Source organism: Oryctolagus cuniculus, chromosome 20 (assembly GCF_964237555.1).
Source record: "Oryctolagus cuniculus chromosome 20, mOryCun1.1, whole genome shotgun sequence".
Taxonomy (NCBI): domain Eukaryota; kingdom Metazoa; phylum Chordata; class Mammalia; order Lagomorpha; family Leporidae; genus Oryctolagus; species Oryctolagus cuniculus.
This window is the reverse complement of record NC_091451.1, coordinates 19,397,767-19,417,996: the sequence shown is the minus strand read 5'-3', so window position 1 is coordinate 19,417,996 and position 20,230 is coordinate 19,397,767. Positions and strand designations below refer to the sequence as shown.

The 20,230-nt window shown below is 60.9% G+C and overlaps 1 protein-coding gene across 2 annotated transcripts in view; it reads right to left on the bottom strand.

Annotated features, from left to right (window-relative positions):
• The window catches only part of PAPLN (papilin, proteoglycan like sulfated glycoprotein), a 30,535-nt gene that overhangs the window by 1,008 nt on the left and 9,297 nt on the right, over positions 1 to 20,230 (bottom strand). For both annotated transcript variants that reach the window (XM_008272099.4, XM_070065201.1), the window contains exons 7-25: positions 19,987 to 20,110; positions 19,636 to 19,716; positions 19,364 to 19,536; positions 19,082 to 19,205; positions 18,574 to 18,700; positions 17,919 to 18,126; positions 17,221 to 17,362; positions 11,732 to 11,818; positions 11,314 to 11,548; positions 10,406 to 10,529; positions 9,976 to 10,114; positions 8,655 to 9,114; positions 7,798 to 7,929; positions 7,494 to 7,618; positions 7,118 to 7,271; positions 6,524 to 6,661; positions 5,517 to 5,644; positions 5,320 to 5,428; positions 2,493 to 2,659 (exon numbers count right to left, since the gene is read on the bottom strand). In XM_008272099.4, the coding sequence (XP_008270321.3) occupies positions 2,493 to 2,659; positions 5,320 to 5,428; positions 5,517 to 5,644; positions 6,524 to 6,661; positions 7,118 to 7,271; positions 7,494 to 7,618; positions 7,798 to 7,929; positions 8,655 to 9,114; positions 9,976 to 10,114; positions 10,406 to 10,529; positions 11,314 to 11,548; positions 11,732 to 11,818; positions 17,221 to 17,362; positions 17,919 to 18,126; positions 18,574 to 18,700; positions 19,082 to 19,205; positions 19,364 to 19,536; positions 19,636 to 19,716; positions 19,987 to 20,110 (2,977 nt within the window). The remainder of the gene's footprint in view (positions 1 to 2,492; positions 2,660 to 5,319; positions 5,429 to 5,516; positions 5,645 to 6,523; positions 6,662 to 7,117; positions 7,272 to 7,493; positions 7,619 to 7,797; positions 7,930 to 8,654; positions 9,115 to 9,975; positions 10,115 to 10,405; positions 10,530 to 11,313; positions 11,549 to 11,731; positions 11,819 to 17,220; positions 17,363 to 17,918; positions 18,127 to 18,573; positions 18,701 to 19,081; positions 19,206 to 19,363; positions 19,537 to 19,635; positions 19,717 to 19,986; positions 20,111 to 20,230) is intronic.

Here is a 20,230-nt window from a genome sequence, read left to right as displayed (position 1 = left end):
CTCTGAGAAGCTGATTCCCGCCCCGTTGTTGGCCTCACTGCAGCATGCAGCGGTCCTCCTTGCTCTTATGCCTGGGCACAGCCCTTCCCAGACTCCCAAATACTGAATGGATGATGAAACATCTCAAGTTAATTCCCTGCCTTTCCTACTGAGACCTGGGACGCTGAATGACAACTGCATCAGCCTGTGGACTGAGGAAGGGCAGGTAGGACCAGCTAAAAGTAGCGTCTTGAGTTAGCGAGAGCTGAGTGAGGTTCTCCCTTTGACTGCTGGCTTCCTCCAACCCCAAGAGTTGTGTGCTTCCAAAATCCCCAGCATTGCAATCACTTGGAAAGATGGGGAGCTAATTTTTCCACTTCCCAGAGAGAGCAGTGCATATTAGCCAAAGTGATAGGAAAATGGTTTTGGAACTGAGGTGCTAAGGAATCCCTTATTGGGATGTATAAGCAGCCTTATGTGTGTTGGAACTCCCTGTTCAGAGTTTCATCCTACTGCTTCATCTTACAACTCAAGTGACATCAGTGAGCTTTTCTAGGACTGACTGTGGCTTCGGCTCGAGCGGCATCTTCCCTAGCATCAGACCTCTAGGGCAAAGCTCCTTTTCATCCTCTTCCCCCTTGCTCACCCAGAGTGTCCCCAAATCAGACGTAAGCAGTGGATGCCCTTAGCAAAGGCTTGCTCTGTGGTACAGCCAGAGCACCACCTATGTGCGTTTACACAAATGGCAAAGCCACTTACGTATATTGTCACTAGAATCCGACCTGAGCTCTTACAGCCCCCGAGTCTGTCACAGCAAGCATTTGGCACCATGGTTGCAAACACGAGCTGTGGAGCCAGACTGCCTGGTTTCAGTCCTGTCTCTGTCGCTCTCCAGCTGGGTATCTGGGGCAAGTTACTGAAGCTCTCTGTGCCTTTGGAGTACTATCTCCAATTCAAATGAAAGAAACAAAGGGATGCGATAAAAACTGAATGAGTTACGCTAAATCAAGCATGTAAAGCAGCTCCTGGGATGCACAGTAACAGGGCTAAAATCCGAGTGCTTAACTCTGCTCTTTTACCCTACAACATAGTTCCCCCTCATTTAAAAAAGTTACACTGGCCATGTTATCCCTACGGTATTTCCAGGTCCTTACTCCACTCTGGGACAAAACAGTCATGAAACTGCAGAGCATGACTGGCCCAAGTCCCACCCTGAAGGTGCTGCCACTGCAATTCCATGCTCTGTGACCCCTGCAAAACCAATGGTGAGAGCAGATCTGCAGCCCGATCAGTGAGGAAATGCAGATGAGAGAGGAGGAGGACAGCTGCTGGGATCGACAGCACTGGCCCGCCGGAGGCCTGGGAAGGGCACACAGCGCTACAGCTGGTCACATGTGAACGTCTGGACCCTCTCAGGAAGTCTGGTCAGTGCGTGCACAGGAGACCAAACCGTGGGACACAGTGGAGGTGAGAAGTAAGGCGAGGGCAACACCGTCATCCCTGCGCACCTGTCCTTCAGGCAGCAAGCATCAGAGCAGCTTTTTGGGGCCCCGAGCCACTGCCCGCTGCAGCTCACAAGCTGAAGGCTACTTGTCTGTTCCAGGCCAAAGCAACATTCCGACCATAGCAGCAGCTGGACAGCTGGGAGGAGGCAGCCAGGCCCCACTCTGTGCACGAGCACGCCCGCTATGGGTTGTGAGGAATCCCAGGGTCCAAATCAGGCCTGAGAGAACCAGGACCAAGGACCCGTGGGAGAGAGGCTGGGAGTGCACCAAGCCCCCTTGCTTCTCTTCCTGGTTCATCTGAACACAGAGCTCCTGCAAGCTGGAACCTCTAACCATGTTTGATCAGTTCCGAGATGCACGTATTTCCACACCTCAGATTGGTCTTCGCTCAGTCGACCATGTTGTCTTAAGCACTGCAGCACTTTTCCTCGGTGGTATGAAAATACTGCATCTTAGAGTGTGATGTCTCTGTTAAATTATAACTTAGCGTGCAGGGGCTGATGAATAAGGCTAAAATATCAAATTACTGAATACACAGAGTCAGAGACCTGGGTTCTAGTCCAGCCAGGCCACCACGTTGCCGTGTAACTGGTGGCTACATCACTTAAGCTCCTTTGTGAAATGGTGATGAGATTCTCTGGTCACATGGTCCAGTGGCCAGGAGGGCTCTTCTACCAAAGGAAAACTTTGCACCCTGACTGGAATGCCTTGATTTATAATATTGAAATTCCGATCGTACTTCACAGTAGAATCAGTAAGCCTGAATGGCAATCCTCAGCGTCTGTTAGGCTGCCCGCACGTGCCCAGCGCAAGCATGTTTCCTTCCTCCTCTTCCTTACTGCGGCCCCCCCGAGCAAGGAGGAAAGCGAGGCCCCTTGCCCCAAGTCACACTACCAGAACGGGCAGAGCCTGCACCACCCCCACCTCCCAGCACACAACCAGTCCTTGAGCGTGAGCAAGGGCGTTGGAGAACACACCCTTCCACCACCACAGACAGGCCGTGCTTACCTGGGGTGACCACCTTCACCTCGGTGCTGCGGCTGACAGCCTGGCTCCCACGGTAGGCACTGCACGTGTAGGAGCCCTCATCCCTGGCCTGCGAGTTACGGATCAGCAGCGTGCCATCTGGGGACTGGTGGACACGGTGACCATCGGCCTGCACCGGCACCCCATTCCTGGAGGGGAGAAGACACTGGGATAGCCATCCTGGGCCTCTGGTCTTCAGGCCCTACAGTGCCTGGGAGACACTAAGGAGAGGCAAACGAGCTATCGCAGGGCCAACAGTCCCTTGCAAGGAAGAGATAGGACAGAAGCACCAAAAAGATCAACACACAATAATTCAAGTAAGATAAAGTCACAAACTAAGCACACTGATCTAAGTCGCTGTAAGTCTGCCTCCTCCCCACAGAGAAGTCCTGCTCCTCATTTTCACAGGCCCTGTGCTGACTGAACTCACGGAAGCCCCAGGCACTCCCTGTCTCCAGGGCACTGGGGCGGCCAGAGGTGCAGACTTAGGGGAGCCTTTCCTGAACCAGATGGTTGGCCAAGGCACTGGGCAGGAGGGGCGGTGGCTGCAGCGGACAGGGAGGGTGACTGGAACACAGATGCTTGAAAGAAGGTCATGGTGGAGGCAGGAGGAGGACGTGTACGAGGGGAAGCTAGAGAGGGCAGGAGCCAGCTAGCAGGGAGTCCGGCTTCGCGAGGAATTTGGGTGGGCTCCTGCGGGTCAGAGATGCTTCACCAAGCAGGGAGACCAGGCAAGTGGTGGCTGCAATGGCACATACAGGGTAGGTGACACAGGGGGGAAAAGGGACATGGGTGGGGGTGAGAGTGGGATGTGAGAGGCAGAGAAGGGGAGGAAACGGCAAAGGCTTCGGGCTTGGCTACCAGGTAACAGGGCTGCCTCTCCCCCCTGGGGCAATCCGGGGCGGGGTTGGGTTACTTTCCACCATTTTGAATTAGGGGTTCCTATGAGATAGCAGGAGGGTCAGACTTGAACTCAAGAGAGTCCTGACCCAGATTATATCAGCACTGGATGGTCTGGGTGGAGGGTGCAGAATCAAGGACCGAGGGTCCATCCTGAGCCATACCAGACAGGGTGGTTTTCTGGAACCAAAGGAGTGTTTTGGTATTGGAAGAGCGGGGGAGAATCTTACCTGCTACACCACTCCCCAAATGCCCCCAACAGTCCCTTGCTGGGGCCTGAAGCATGGAGCCAGGTCTCCCACATGGGTGGCAGGGACCCAAGTACTTGAGCCATCCCTTGCTGCCTCCTGGGTGTGCATTAGCAGGAGGCTGGAATCGGGAATAGAGCCAGGGCTCAAACTCAGGCACTCAGACCTGGGATGTGGGCATCTCAAATACCTGCCCCAGCGAGGAGCAAGCACTCAGACGCCGTGAGACTTTTTAGGACTGAGACGTGTCTGGTGGAGTGAGAAAGAGGGAGCCAGTTGGTGGCCTTGACCAGGGCAGTGTGCTTGGGGCACCGGCTGTGAAGTAGGGAGAGGACAGGTGGCGACAACCAGGATGTTGTCTGCAGACCTTGTGTTTAGTGTCTCCCCTTCACAGCAGAGCAGACTCAAAGGAGGGTACTTACTGTTTGGAAGAAGGCAGCCCTGAGCACGTAGGCTGCTGGGAAAATCCAGACGAAAGGCCCGACAAGCTCTGATCTGAGTAGGACTGGACTTAGCACACCAGCTGGGCAACCTCCAGCAGCGCCCCGCTGCCTGCCCTAGCGTCAAGGCCACATGAGAGGCCGCCAACCTCTACAACCCAGCACCTCTCTCCCCCAGCATCTCAAGAAGGGCCTTGCCCCTCCCCAGCATTGAAGCCCAACATCGGGGCTGGTGCCATGGCTCATTTGGCTAATCCTCCACCTGCGGCGCCTGCATCCCATGTGGGCACCGGGTTCTAGTCCCGGTTGCTCCTCTTCCAGTCCCGCTCTCTGCTGTGGCCTGGGAGGGCAGTGGAGGATGGCCCAAGTGCTTGGGCCCCTGCACCCGTCCGTGTGGGAGACGGATCAGCATAGCTCTGGCTGTAGCAGCCATTTGGGGGGTGAACCAACGAAAGGAAGACCTTTCTATCAAGAAAAAAAAAAAAAAAAAGCCCAATGTCACTGCCCTGGCCACTCTGCTTGACTCTCCCAAGCCCCAAAGCAGCCTCACGCTCTGCTCCTGAGACGCTGGGCCATCCTTGTTTGGAAGTGCCCCGGGATCCCCAGAACCTAGCCTGATCCGGACACATCCCAAGGAAGAAGGGGCAGAGAATTCTTTGCTGAATAAATGAACTAAAGACCAAGGATGGGGGAGGGGCGGGGAGCTACCTACTTGCATCTGGTGTGTAGATGCCCCAGATGCTGTTGGGCAACGTGCAGGACAGCCCTCGGCAACCCACACTCGGCCAGCCCAAAACGCCAGTAGTGCTAAGGTAAGAAATCCCAGGGCGGGCTGGGCGTCTCGAGGTTAAGATGCCTGGATCCTACCATCAGAGTACTGATGTTTGGGAGGGAGCAGTGATGGCCCAAGTGATAGGGTGCCTGCCACGCAGGGGGAGACCTGGATCACACTCTTGGCTTTAGCCCTGGCTGCTGCAGACATCTGGGGGATAAACCAGCAGCTAGGTATGCACGCTCTCATGAAAATTTCAAAAACCAAATGGAAAAGCAAGCAGACTTACAGAGCTCCATTATGTCAGATGAAGGGACTGCAGGCCCTGTCGTGGTGACCAGACAGAAGAGGGTGGAGGTGGTATTGACAGTGACACCCCGGCGGAGTGGACCACACTGACCTGAGCCCGTGAGGGTTGAGGGCAGGAAGTGCCTTAAGGAGAACTTTACCTGGACCACCTGATGTTCACACTTTCCCCTGCTACCACACACGGCAGCCTGGCTGTGTCGCCCTCTGGCACTGTCACGGTAGGGGGCAGCCTTGTGATTGTCAGCTCCCCTGGACATGAGGAGCAGATGTCGTCAGCCCCCGTGTAGATCATGCCCCTCCCGGGCCACTGTGTGACCTCGAAGGACTGCCACCTTACCCAGAACTCTGAGCTGCACCCATCGCTGGTCTCGGTCCTGCCCATTGAAAGCAACACAGGTGTAGAAGCCATCATCTTCCCCAGCCACGTGGCTGATGACCAGGGAGCCGTCAGGCTGCAGCTGGTGTCTGAGAACCAAGCAGTCAGTTGTGAGGGCTGGCATGGGGGCGGGGAAGAAAGAATCTTCTAGTCCCTGGGAGAGCCTGAGCAGCCCCTGCTCACTGGGGTCAGGTCAAAGGGTGGTGGGCCGTACACTGACCAGCTGCCAGCACTTTAATATCCTCCAAAAAGGCTTAAGCCGGCCGACACCACGGCTCACTAGGCTAATCCTCCGCCTTGCGGCGCCGGCACACCGTGTTCTAGTCCCGGTCAGGGCGCCGGATGCTGTCCCAGTTGCCCCTCTTCCAGGCCAGCTCTCTGCTGTGGCCCGGGAGGGCAGTGGAGGATGGCCCAAGTCCTTGGGCCCTGCACCCCATGGGAGACCAAGATAAGTGCCATCAGATCAGCACGGTGCGCCGGCCACAGCGCACCGGCCGCGCCGGCCATTGGAGGGTGAACCAACGGCAAAAGGAAGACCTTTCTCTCTGTCTCTCTCACTGTCCACTCTGCCTGTCAAAAAAAAAAAAAAAAAAAAAAGGCTTAAGCCTACTAAATCATTTCAAAATTTTCTTACAATGATTTCTGACTTGAGTTTCTAGTGTTTGCTATGCTCATTTAGTTCTACAACTTAGAAGTTCAACATCACACAGCTCCTACGTGTCAAAGGCGGGCTAGCCCCTACCTCGGAATGAGGCTCCTTTGCAGATTACAGTACGGTGTGTACCCTGTGTGTGAGCAGTGCTGCAGCCACACCTCTGAGCCAGCCTCACTCAGAAAAGGCCCAGGATGCAAATACAGGCCAGCCCCAGGGACCCCTGCAGTCCTGCCCAGCACTGATGGGTGGCAGCATCCACAGCTGAGGTAGGGCTGGAGGCAGAAGGGGAGCGAAGGAGAGGAGCTGAGGAAACCTGGGAGAGGAGAGGGGCTGTCCGTCTCTGTGCCACTCGATAGTTGGGGGCGGGAAGCCTTCCGCGTGGCAGGTCAGCCGAACCCGCTGCCCTGCACTGGCCTCTACCACGCTGGGCTGGTTCTGGTCCAGACGCAGCCTGCAAAACAAGGCACGCTCAGCCACGAGGGGCCCCTGCTGCTGCCTCCCCCATTCCTGCGGGGACCTGAGCCTCGTGCGCCTTCTCTGTCTCTGCCAGATTCAGCTTCCTGAAATCCCCTTGGCTCTGGTTGGGACACCGTAGAAAGATGCAGGGCCGGGGGCCGGTCTAAAAGCCACCGCCACGAGGGCCTTGCGTTGGGCAGCCCTCCACCTGCCCTCTGTAAACCGTCCCTCCTCCAGCCGCTCGTCCCTTGTGGGCTCCAGAGCCCCAGGCCTGGGGCGATGCACCTTTCCCTCTGGCTGGGGGCTGGGGGCTTCCCTTACATGGAAGGATCAGCTCAGGGAGCCTTGTTTTCCTCACCAGCAAGGGGCCACACCTCCCCCTCCCACAGGCCCTCCACCCCTCCAGGTCCTCAGGCAGGAGGCGCTAAGAGCAAGCTGGCACTGCTGTTACCTGGTTGCAGGCCGTGGGTGTGAGGCGGGGACAGTCCCCTGGCCCCTGGCATCCCCTCCCAGGCTGGAGGCCTGAGGCCTGTGGCCCTGGGCTGGGTCCCTGGTCTGAGGGAAGCGCGTCTGCTCGGCCTCAGAGGGCATGGCCACGTCACCCCCTGTAGTGAGTCCAGAAGAAGGAAGGGGTGAGCTGTGGGGAGCCGAAGACAGAGGGAGGGCCACACGGCCAGCAGGGGGCGTGCAAGAAATGAGGGCCGCCAGGAGTGACCCACAGAAGCACTCCCGATCTCTCTAGTGCAGGGGCACACCAGCCCGGTCCCTCCCACCCTGAGGCCCTGAGAACCCAGCGGTAGATGGGGGGGGGGGGGGGGGGAGGAGACCTGTGATGCGCAGTTGGACCGTCTGGGAGTCGCGGCCTGGCCTGGCGCTGGCACAGCTGTAGCTGCCAGCGTCTTCTGCCCGCAGTGGGCTGATGACCAGGGAGCCATCGGACTGCAGCTTATGCCTGAATGGGCAGAGCGGGGAGACGTTGGTCTGGGCTCCTGCAGGCAACAGTGAGCGTTCCCCCAGGTCGGCAGCCCACAGCCCACTTCTGAGCCCACTCCCACAGCCACCCCGGGGCGGAGGGGACCAGCACACACGCTTCGGGGGGGGGGGGGGATGTGACTATCATTTCACACACACCTGTCAGAGGAGACGGGCCGGCCATCTTTCTGCCACACAGCCTGGGGCGCTGGAGAGAGGTCCCCCGGGCAGAAGAGCTGGACCACCTGCCCCAGGGCTGCCTGCACCAGGAAGGGCCCTGAGCCTGCCAAGCTGACCGTGGAGAGGTGGGAAGGAAGGGTCTGCCCACAGCTGAGTGCCATGACTGGTCACCACTCCACGGCACCACAACAAGGGTTAGCTTGGTGCCTGCCTGCTATGCCACAGGCAGCTGTGGGCCAAGCCCTGGAAGCCCAGGAACTGGGAGATACCCCCCCCCCATCAGCCTTCCCCATGTCCTGGCACTGCCACTGCAGCCCACCCCTGCAACGGCCACAGGTGGTGCAAGCCAGGCACAGAGTCCGCATGTTCACGTGGGGGCTGAATTACACACTTGACCTTGCGGGGATTCAGAGTTTGGGTTTTTAATCTTCCCAAATCCATAATCACTACAACCCAGTCCCAAGAGAATAATGAACGGCACCCCATCTGTGACCTGTGAGACATGCTGGATCAAGAAGCTGAGGCTTGGCAGATACTGAGCAACTTGCCAAAGGTCGCGAAGCCAGGAAGCTTATCCAGCGAGGCGGCCGGGGGACACTGGCAAACCCCATCAAGGATTCAGGAGCCCCAGCTGCCTCGCTGTCCGGCATGAGACGAGTCTGCTGTCTCAGGTCTCAGTGCCCCCATCTATAGAATGGGGCTGACCAGGCCCCCGCCTGGAGGGTTACAAGTCGGGAGTAGGGGGCAGGGCCAGCTGACTTCAAGGTTTTAGCTCCATCAGGCTCAGCCTGGGCCCGGGCACCCTAATCCCCCTACCTGGGAAGGGTGGGCCTCACCTGTGGGAGGGGCTGAGAGAGGGTCGTGCTGACCGTCCAGCATCTCCGCCTGCTCCAGGGGTCCTGGACCCATGTTCCTGGTCCCAGGGCCGTTCTCCGAAGGCCTGGGAGTGAGGAGCCTGCCCAGGGCCAGGCTCTTGGTCTGGCCGCCAGAGACCACCAGAAGCCAAAGGCTTTCCCGGCACCGTGTCCCCCGTCCTGGGCCAGCCATATTCCTGCTGGCCTCTGGGACCGGTGCCGGCACCCTCCGCATGGGTGCCTTGGCCAGAGGCCCCCGGATCTGGAGGCCCTCGGCAGATGCTCATGCACTCCTGCTCCGAGGCGAAGTTATTGGCGTTGCCATGGCAGCCACCATACCAGAATCGGTTACATCTGCCCACTGAGGCAACGAAGTACCAGCGGGCCGCCCAGTCTGTGCAGGAGCCGTGGGCGCTGGGCAGCAGGCACCGCACAGGGTAGGCTGGGGGTGGGGGAGAAGGACACCTATCATCACGCTGCACCCACCTCCCTCCCCTCCGCCCCAGCACCCAGGCCCACCCCTGCCTCTGCCCTGGGGACACAGGGCATGTCCACCAGGCTGTCCACCATGCAGCCTCGCCCCAGGCTGGGGCCACAGTGGCCTCTGTGCACAGAGCCCTCCAACAGGCCAGGGCTCCCTGGGCTGCCCTGCCCTGAGTCCCCTTGGCCCTGAACCACCTGGGGTGCACACAGAGTAGCCCCAAGCCTGACCTTGCCAGGCTTAGAATGATGTTCCCTGCCCTGGAACTCCCTATAACCTGGGACCTGCAGACGCCCAGCAAGGAGCCCACCCTTGTCCCCTGGATGCTTCGTGGCCCCCAGTCTGCCGAGCTGACGGCCCTCCTTGCCAGCTCCACCTGCCCAGATCTGACGTGGCTGCCTGTCTGGGTGCCCAGCCCTGACCACCAGCTCGTCCGGCCTTTGAGGTCCCAGGCAGCTGTAGTCATACTCTGAGTGCTCCAGCCTCGGTGGCCTCCCCAGCCCCCGCCCTCCCTCAAGATTCAGCTCCTGCTGCCTCCCCCGTGCCCCAATCCCCAGGCAAGGTCAGGACACCCCTGCCCAGCTGGTCCTGTCATCTCTTGGGATACCCATGCCACACTCCCAGTTCCCGCAAGCAGCCAGAGGCCCCTGGCGCAAAGTCTGGACAGCAGATCAGCCAGCATGCGCTCAGCCTGGCACCCAGTAGGCAGGCGCTCAGCGACTCCGCGTGGAGAAATCCAACAGAGCTGGCTGTGAGGTTGCACAGTGGGTGGGGGCACAGCGGCACCAGTGTGCACCCTGGGGGGGGGGGGGATGCACTCACCGTAGCCGGGCTGGCCCACGCAGCCTTCCCCCAGGGGGCCTGCGGCAGAGGCCACGTTGTCATAGCAACAGCCAAACTGGGAGCCCCGGCAGGCACTGGGCTCGCTCTGCTGGGCCTGGGGCCAGTGGGCGTTGGGGACCTGGGGAGGAAGCCCAGGATTGGGAAGTGGGGAACGGGGCTGCCCTTGGTGGAGGGACAGAACTGTGGGCCTGAGGTGCACAGGGAGTGGATGGGAGGCCAGAGCGTGCTGGAGGAAGCCCCTGCCCCAGGCCAGCCCGTCGTTGAGGCCCTGCCCCCCGCCAGAGGATGGTCTAAGCCCACAGGCTCACGGGGACCTCCCTCCTCCAAAGCCAGCGCTGGGTGACAGGACACTGGGCAGGCTCAGGCACTCGATTCTTGCCCCCTTCACACACACGAGTCAGACACTCACTGCAGAAGCCGCCGCCCTGGACCCTGGTCTGCTCCCACGGCTGTCCCCGCCGCCGTAGGGTCTCTCACAGCCAGCCTGCTGGGGCCCCTGGGCCACAGACACCCCATCAGGGCAGCACCCGTACCTAGGCAGACAGCACAGGGCCCCGGAGGCTCCACCAGTACCCCAGCAACCAGGTGCCCTTTGTGGGGAAGCCAACCAGGCGAGGCCCCGGGCCGGAAAAGGGGCCTCTGGGCACTCTGCTCTGCCTGCCCCCGGCCCCAGCCACCCCCAGCAGCCACCAGGGACATAGCAGAGCTTCCTCAACTCCCACAGCCCCCCACCAAACCAACAGGGGGAGTTCAGCCCCAAGCCTGTCCAAAAGTCGGGTTCCCAGGGGAGATGTTACAAAAAATAGCAGCAGATGGGGCAGAAGAGGGGGTTCTTGGTTTACATCCAAGCACCTTCTGTGGGCCAGCACCCTGAGACTTAGTCCCTCCTCAGGGTAACTCCACCCCAAGGCTGCCAGTGTTCCCAGTTCTAAGCCAAGATCAGAGAGGTTAAGTAACTTGTTCCACAGTGATCAGCATACAGCCAGGCCAGGCATCAGCCCCAGGCTGCTGACTCTGAGGCTTGGGCCCAGTGTCTGAGGGACTGGGCGGGCTATCAGGAGGAGGCCAGCAATAGAGAGGACGCTGGGCTCAGCCCCTCTGTCGGGAAAATCGTGGGGACCCGGCCAGCCCCTGTCCAGCCCCTCCCAGGGGCTCTGAGCCTGAGCTGCCCCTGGCCCCAAGCCTCCTGCACACCCAGCAGGACCGTGTCCCACCCAGCATCAACAAGCTTAGCAACTGCACCGCCAGGATCGCACACCCCCAGGGCAGCGTCCTGTGGGGGGCTGGGCAAACCCACCTGCCCGCCCTGGCACGCACCTGCTCTGCTGGCACGAGACCCTGGGCCCGGGGCAGCCCTGCCACTGCGGCCCGAGCGACGCCGTGTAGCCGTCGGGGCAGCACCCGTGGGGGCTGTGCCTGCAGTCGCGGGACCTCGGGGGCGGCTGCACACCGGAGGCTGGGCCGGGCTCTGGCCGCCGTCGCCCCCAGTCTCGCCTGGGACCGTCCCAGGCCCCCGGTGGCTCTCGAGCTGCCCACTGCTGGTTTCTGGTGTCTGGACAGGAGGGGATGCATAGGCTGTGCTGACCACGCCACTTCGCCCCGTGTCCTCGTCCTCGCAGGCCTCCCTACCCCGCCCCCAGACCACTCCCCTTGGCCACTGTCCCACCCCCACCCTTGACCGGCGCCTCCGCCACGCACGACCCGGGGAGGCGGGGCCTGGCCCCCAGCTCCTCACCTGCAGGGGGCGCCTCTCTCCGACCCAAAGGCGCCCCGGGCTCCCTGGGGCTCGGGCGCATGTGCGGGTCCTGCACGCTGGGGACCTCTGCGGGGAGCGGGGCGGAGGAGAGCAGGGGGTGAGTCCTGGGCAGCGGGGAGCGGGCCGGCGCCTCCTACAGACACCCATCCCCCGCTTCCGAGTCGTCACGCCAGCGGGGATGAAAGCAGCCCCCGTGCCGGGACCCCGACTCCGCAAGGGCGACGGCGGCACCTCGGCTTTCACACCGCGCAAGCGACCCGAGACCCCGGGCCTTTCTCCAAAGGAGGTACGCAAGGCCACCGAGCCGATGGGAACGCTCCCCGGCACTGGCGTGCACCCCGGGCAGAGGTGAGGCTCGGGGAACGCTCCCCGGCACTGGCGTGCACCCCGGGCAGAGGTGAGGCTCGGGGAACGCTCCCCCGGCACTGGCGTGCACCCCGGGCAGAGGTGAGGCTCGGGGAACGCTCCCCCGGCACTGGCGTGCACCCCGGGCAGAGGTGAGGCTCGGGGAACGCTCCCCCGGCACTGGCGTGCACCCCGGGCAGAGGTGAGGCTCGGGGAACGCTCCCACTGGCACTGCTGGCGTGCACCCCGGGCAGAGGTGAGGCTCGGGGAACGCTCCCCCGGCACTGGCGTGCACCCCGGGCAGAGGTGAGGCTCGGGGAACGCTCCCCCGGCACTGGCGTGCACCCCGGGCAGAGGTGAGGCTCGGGGAACGCTCCCCCGGCACTGGCGTGCACCCCGGGCAGAGGTGAGGCTCGGGGAACGCTCCCCCGGCACTGGCGTGCACCCCGGGCAGAGGTGAGGCTCGGGGAACGCTCCCACTGGCACTGCTGGCGTGCACCCCGGGCAGAGGTGAGGCTCGGGGAACGCTCCCACTGGCACTGCTGGCGTGCACCCCGGGCAGAGGAGAGGCTGGGGAGGCAGCAGAGGTGAGGCTCAGGGAACAGGCGCCCTGCTCCCAACATCTGGCAGTGAACCAGCAGATGGCTGCTCTCTGCCCATCTCTGTCTCAGTTTTTTAAGAAGGTCAACTGCACATCACATACATTTCACCGAGCAGTGGAGAACTCACAGGAAACACACTGGATTAATGAAAGGATGCAAAAACCACCGAGAAAGCAGAGTAAAACATTCACTGCACGTATACACGGTGGCTGTGACTGCTCACCAGATGTTTTCAACTTTTCTTAAAAGTTATCTTGGGCTGGCGCCGCGGCTTACTAGGCTAATCCTCTGCCTGTGGTGCCAGCACCCAGGGTTCTAGTCCCAGTCGGGGCGCCAGATTCTGTCCCCGTTGCCCCTCTTCCAGGCCAGCTCTCTGCTGTGGCCAGGGAGTGCAGTGGAGGATGGACCAAGTGCTTGGGCCCTGCACCCCATGGGAGACCAGGAGAAGCACCTGGCTCCTGCCTTCGGATCAGTGCAGCACCAGCCGTTGTGGCCATTTGTGGGGTGAACCAACGGAAAAAGGAAGACCTTTCTCTCTCTCTGTCTAACTCTGCCTGTCAAAAGAAAAAAAAAAAGTTATCATCTTGGTCTCCAAATTGTCAAATGTTCTAAAAACGATTAGACCAATAGAATGGGTGACAAGGATGGGACGTGACACTTATTAAACAACCTCAGTAAAGTTGTTAAAAAGATTTATCATAAAATGTTGGAGAAAATGCAGAAGGCTAGGTAGAGAAAACTGAGCCAAAAAATGATTAAATGACATGAAGAGGAAATTTGTAGAACGCATCCCAAAATGCTGAGGGAACATTTAAAAATTTTTTTACTTATTTATTTGAAAGGCACAGCAACAGACAGACACACAAAGAGGGAGGCAGGCCTTGGAGCTCACATCACTGGCTCACTTCCCAAATGTCTGCAGCAGCCAGGGCCGGGCAGGCCGAAGCCAGGAGCGGAGACTGCATCGGGCGGCCACAGGACGGGAGCGGCTGGAACCCAACCCCGCGAGCCATGACCCGCCGCCTCCCAGGCGCGTTAGCAGGAAGCTGGCTGAGAAGTGGCAGAGACAGGGCTGTACCCCAGGCCCTCCGATCTGGTGGGCCGGCACAGCTTAACCCGCTGTACTACACACCCCTTTAGATCTCTTGAAAATTTTACATGAGGGGCGGACATTGGGCACAGTGGCTAGGACACTGCTTGAGACACATGCGTCCCGTATCGGAGGACCCGGCTTGCAGTCCCAGTTCAGCCCTGATTTCACCCTCCTGCTAATGCAGGCTTGCAGGCAGCGGGCGACGGCCCAAGTACCCGGATACCTGCCGTCTCACCGGGGAGGCCCAGATGGAGCTGAGCCCCCAGACTGCATCTGGTCCAGCCCTGGCTTTTGCTGGCATTTGAGGAGTGAACGAGCAGGTGCAAGATCTGTCTCTTTGCCTTTCAAAAATAAACTTAAAACTGGTATTCAAAGCACCAAAGTCGTTACGTAGCAGGTAAAGCTGCCTCCTGCAGTGCCGGCATCCCATGTGGGCGCTGGTTCGAGTCCTGGCTGCTCCACTTCCAATCCAGCTCCCTGCTAATGCACCTGGGAAAGCAGTAGAGGATGGCCCAGTGCTTGGAGTCCTGCACCCACGTGAGAGACCCGGGTGAGGCTCCTGGTTTCGGCCTGGCCCAGCTCTGGCCATTGCAGCCATCTGGGGAGTGAACCAGCGGATGGAGGATCTTTCCGTGTCTGTCTCTTTCAAAACAAATACATAAATCTAAAAGAAAAATTTCCTTGAGAGAGCCGCAGACAGACAGACAGCGCTCTCCCATCTGCAGGTTTCCTCCTCAACTCCACAGCCAAGGCTGGGCCGGGCTGAAGCCAGGAGCGAGGAACTCCCTGCAGTCTCTCCTGTGGGTGGCAGGGGCCCAGCGCCCGAGTCACCACCACCACCTCCCGGGTCTGCATCGGAGGAAGCTGGCATCAGACACCAGAGCCATGGCTTGAAGCCACGCCCACTCCGCACTGAAAATCTGAGTGCCGGGGAGGGAGCTCCTTCCTTCCCCCTCCTAGTGTTGTTTAAACTTTCCACAACAAGCATGTAACTTACCAAGATGCGGTGAGTGGCTACCCCATTCCCCATGGACCACATCTTGCCAGTCCCCAGGAATGGAATAGTAAGAACACCATTTTGGGGTTGGAAGACACTGACAGGTATGGGCTAAAATCTATTTGTCATCAAAACCAAGCCAAAACCCAGAGCAGAGCACACCTGAGTCTTCCAGATGTGTCTTCCACAACCCCCCCTCCCCAGGCTGTTGGCTTTTGCACTCAGAGGCCCTCCGCCCCCCCCCCCCCCCCCACCTGCCTCTCCTGCAGGCTGGCCCCGCACACAGCCCTCCCCTGCTTTCCCCCCAGGGAGCATCCGTGGTGTCGCCCTCTAGTGGCAGTGCTTTCTATGGCAGCCCTGGGCTTGTGAGACAGGTGTAACCCAAGGGCCAAGGCCGTGGGCCCTCCAGCGTCTGACTGGTCCCCCCTCAGGGCCAGCTCTGGGCCCCTACTAATGTCAGAGTTGCTGATCACCTCTATGGTGAGAGTGACCAAGGAACCGCGGCTTCAGCTTCATTTAATTGCAAAGAATTTTAAATTTTAAAGTGGATTCTTGACTTATTTATGGGGAAACATTCATGTATATTTGGAACAACTTGGATATATAAATTTACCTCTTGTGGCCAGCACTGTAGTGCAGTGGGTTAACACCCTGGCCTGAAGCGCCGGCATCCCATATGGGCGCCGGTCCTAGTCCCGGCTGCTCCACTTCCAGTCCAGCTCTCTGCTGTGGCCTGGGATAGCAGTGGAAGATGGCCCAAGTCCTTGTGCCCCTGCACCCATGTGGGAGATCCGGAAGAAGCTCCTGGCTTCGGATCGGCACAGTTTCGGCTGTTGCAGCCAATTGGAGAGTGAACCAGCGGATGGAAGGACCCCCCTCCCCCACCTCTCCTTTCTCTGTTTAACTCTCTCAAGTAGAAAATAAATAAATCTTAAAAAAATAGATTTGCCTGTTGTTTATTTGTAAGACAGAGATAAAGATCTCCGGTCACCCCCACATGTCTCCACATGACTGCAATGGCCAGGTGGAAGCCAGAAGCCAGAAACTCAACCCAGGAACTGACCCAGGAGTCCCACATGGCGGCAAGGACCCAAATGCTGGAGTCATCACCTGCTGCCGCCCAAGGCCTGCATCCACACTCAAGTCCAGGCACTTCCACAAACCTGGGCTCACGAAATCTACAAGGACCAAGTATTCCAGTGAAAACTTAGCATCTGAATAGAGACTGCTATAAGTACACACTATGCAGTTTGAAAGTCTAGTTTGAAAAAATCTTCTACACGAGAATGCAAAAGATCCCATCGACGATGTTTTAAATTCTTTTTGCGGACAGGCTGGGAGAGCGCGCGCGTGCTTGCGCTTCAATCTGCTGGTTCACTCCCCAGGCACCTGCAGCAGGAGCTGCCCCAGAACCCTCTCTGGAGCTGGGAACCCCCCTCAGATCCACCGTGCGGGTGGCAGGGACTCAGCCTGCTGCCCGCCACAGCACACATTAGCAGAAAGCTGAAACCGAGATCCAGAAGCAGGTATGGAACTCGGACACCATGCTAAGGGATGCAGGCGTCTTCACCACCAGGCTAAATGGTACCCATTTCCAGACGTGGCTCTCGGACATTTAAAATGACACACATGACTCTACTTTTACTGCAGTCCACTGCCCCAGATCTGGACCCTTTAAAATAATATCTTTTTAATAAAATAAACTCGACATGTCAGACGTCGGTGGAAGCCCCAGACTTCGTACCCAGGATAGCGTGGGGGGCAGAACAGACACGCACCGCACACACTACAGGGCGATGCACCAAACAGCAAGTCCTTGCGGCCGGGAGTGAGGACAACTGCGGCTTCTCTCCGTGGACCACTGTCCCAGCTCCGCTGCGCGTTCCCCACAGGGCACACGGTATACTTGCAGGTAGGAGAGCAATGAGGGGCCTTCCCTTCTCAGCTCTGCCCGACCTGAAACTCCTCCCCTCCCCTCGGAGTTTGATCATTTTTCCGATGATGGTGACCCCGGGGCCAGCTCAGGCAGAGGCGCCCCAGGGCCTTGGATGGTCCCTGAGGCTGAGCCCCCCAGCCACCAGCCACCCTTGCCTCTCAAACTCCACGCCCTGCAGACCCACCCCAAGCCTGGACAGCCATTCTTTTTCACCTCTTTGTACAGATGGGAAACAGAGCCAGAGAGGAGAGGTACCTGCCTGGACCACGCACCTGGCCAGCAACCGGGAGTGGACTTGAACCCACGCCCACTGTCCACTGCATGTGGCACTGGTTCTTGGGCACCCTGCCACACCCACAGAGGTCCCTGCTGCTCACGGGGTCGCTCCCGCAAGCACATCAAAGGCACACACTCCCTGCCTCCAGACTCAGTCCACAGCACACACCAAGCCGGCTCTGGGCGGGGTATGGAGACCAAGTAGGAAGTCCTCCTTACCCGGGGGCAGGTGGCAGGGCTGCGTGTTGCACGGCTCCACGTCCGCCGGCCTCGGCTGTCGCAGGCTCCTGCAGTGGCTGGGTGGCCCCATGGCACACACGACCTGTCGCCTCCTAGTGCCTGAGTTGCAGCTCTTGGAGCACTGGGATCCAGGATGGGAGCGGAGAGAGACAGACAGACACACCCTGAGTTCTCCCAAGGGAGACAGGCAGGGGTTCCCGGGGAAGCTGCGGGCCGCACTCAGACCCCAGGCACTCACGTGCCAGGCCTGGTCACTGAGGGGGGGGCAGTCGGCACGCACACAGAGCTCGGCGGGGGTGGCCGGCCTTGGGGGGCCACAGGCCGTGGCAGGCGGCAGAGCCCCCGCACACGACCCTACGCCTGCGCACGCCGGTGCCGCCACAGCTCAGAGAACTGCAAGAACCGCCCTGAGCGGGAGCGCCCCTGCCTCGGGCCCACAGAGGCTGACTGCGCCCGCGCCAGGCCCAGGGGGTTCCCAGTGCCCCTCACTCGTAACCTGAACGTGTGTGGGTGCCGCAAGCGATGGCCAGCAGCCCCACCCACTGCGCCCAACAGCGCCCCCTAGCTGCTGCCTCAAGCCCAGGCCAGGCCTCGCCCACGGCCCGCCCCAGCTTGGGCCCCGCTTCCTGCAGGGCGCGCCCCAGGCCCAGCTCCGACACCGACCCGCGCAGCCTCACCTCGGACCAGGGCCCGGCGCTCCAGGCTGCACAGCGCTGCAGGTTGCAGGCCTGGGTAGCGGGCGGCTTCCGGGGCAGTCCCGCACACGCGGCCTCCTCCGCGGCTTCCAGGCCGCCGGCCCCGTCGGTGGACACGCAATAGACAGAGCGGGACTGGGTGCCACCTCCACAGGAGACCGAGCAGGGCGTCCACGGGCCTGTCTTCCAGCTGCGGGCGAGCGGGGTCAGGGAAGGCTGCCCCTGAGCACCAAGCCACACTGGCGCCCCAACCCCGCCCACCCTCTGAGCAGCTGGGCCTGCACAACTCAGGCCCAGAGCTCTGCACCCGGGCCAAGACCCGTGCTCGCCCTGCTCACTGTCCCTCAGCCTTCTTGTCCCCACCAGGTCCTGGCCAGCTAGGACAGGGGGCTCCACACCTCCTACCACCAGCCCTGAGGACTGCGTGGGCTGTGAGAGTGGAGAGGGTGGAGGCCCCAGGCACCAGCCTCGGCCGGTCACAGCTGCCACCCCAGTCACAACCGGGGAGCCCTGGGCTGCCCAACGCCTCATCTCTACACCTACACCAGCTTACGCCCCCACTCCCTTCCCACCCAGGTTCTGGGCCACCCCCACACACACACACACACACCAGCTTGGGCAGGTGCTAGGGCCTCACCGCTTGGTCTGGGGGCAGGGCTGAGGGTTGCACTGGCGGCGGCTGGCGGGCTGGGGCAGGTGCTGGCACATGTGGTCAGGGTAGGCCTCGGTGTCCGTGGTGCAGAACACCAAGCGGGTCTGGTGACCTGAATGGGGCCCGGCCGCAGGTCAGGGGCCAGTCCACATTTGTTATGTGACACCTAGGCCGGGGACTGGCCTGAACATACCCCTCAGATCACTCTGTGTCTCAAGTGACCCCTAAGATAGGCGCCACCATCATCCCCAGTCTGCAGAGAAGCAACCGGGACTCTTAGCTGTCCCCGGCTGCAGGCCTGGCCCGCGTTCCCAGGGGAGCGCCATCTCCTGGGAGGTGCCGCCCGCTCTGGGACGCCTAGGCCAGGGTCCCTCGTGCAGTCCAGGGTCTTCTCCAAGGCATGGAGACTGTGCCAACCCCACCCCAGGGGACTGCCTGGGGGCGGGGCTGCGATGGGACACCGCCCCGCCCCCGCACTGCCCCGTGCCCTCACCTCCACCACATTCGGTGCTGCATTCACTCCAGGAGGTGTGGCTCCAGCTGAAGCCCGGGTAGGGGGCTCCGAGGGGCAGGTAGTACTCAAAGTGCACGCCGGGGTTGGCCTCCTGGCTGATGAGCTGCCGCCGCCGCACAGGGGTCCTCCATGATCCCTTCTGCCCAGTGCCTGCTCCACCCCTCGTCAACCCCACAGCTCCCTTGGCCAGCCTCAGGCCCCAGGGCACCAACACACCAGTGCACTCGGCTGGGCGGCCTCTCCCCCCACAGCCCTGCTCACCTCGATGACCAGGGGTTCCGAGATGGGGCCCCGGGCACGGAGCCGCTCGGGGGCCAGGTCCCCCTCGGCACCGCGCTCGTACTGCAGGATGGTGTTGGCCACCGGCAGGACCCCGGCTGCCTCCACCGTCCAGTGCCCGTTGAGGTAGTACTGCCCGCGAGTGTTCTTCACCGCTGCACACAGGGCAGACGGCCAAGGTCAGCCAGGGAGCGGGGCGGGCCTCCGCCAGCAGCCCCACAACCCCCCACAAGCACCCAAGATGCGGCTCTCACCCAGGAAGTTCCTGCTGGCTGCAGCCTCCTCGATGTGGATGCTGGTGGCTCCCACGGGAATCACCAGTATCTGGTTGTAACCTGAGGGGGCGGAGCCGGGGTCCTCAGCTGACCTCCTGCGGGCCCCTCCCACCTCACAGGAAGGAGCCAGGGAGGCAGGCAGGGGGGCAGGGGAGGGCTGGGGGGAGGGTGGCCTGTGAGATCAGACCACACACACGGGGGCTCCTAGACATGACCTTAAGTGCCCAGACCCTCTGCTGCGGGGTCTGCTCAGCTCCCAGTCTTGGCCAGAGAGTTGGGGGTGGGGGCAGGCTAGGAAGGCCCCGGCACAGACTCCTCCCAGGGCCCCACCTCTGCTGAGGTCATTGGCGTCAAAGGTGCCTCTGACGGGGTAGCAGGTGGAGCCGTCGCCCCCGCACTGCAGACACTCATCTTCCTGCTTGGGGGAGTCCAGCTTGTGGTCGCAGCCGACAACCTGCCAGACAGAGACGGCTGTCAGCGCCACACCAGGATGCAGGCCGGGGGCCACAGCTAGCCAGGCGGGTCAGGGTAGGCCTCGGTAGGCCACAGCCAGCCCGCCCCGCCCCTTGGCTGT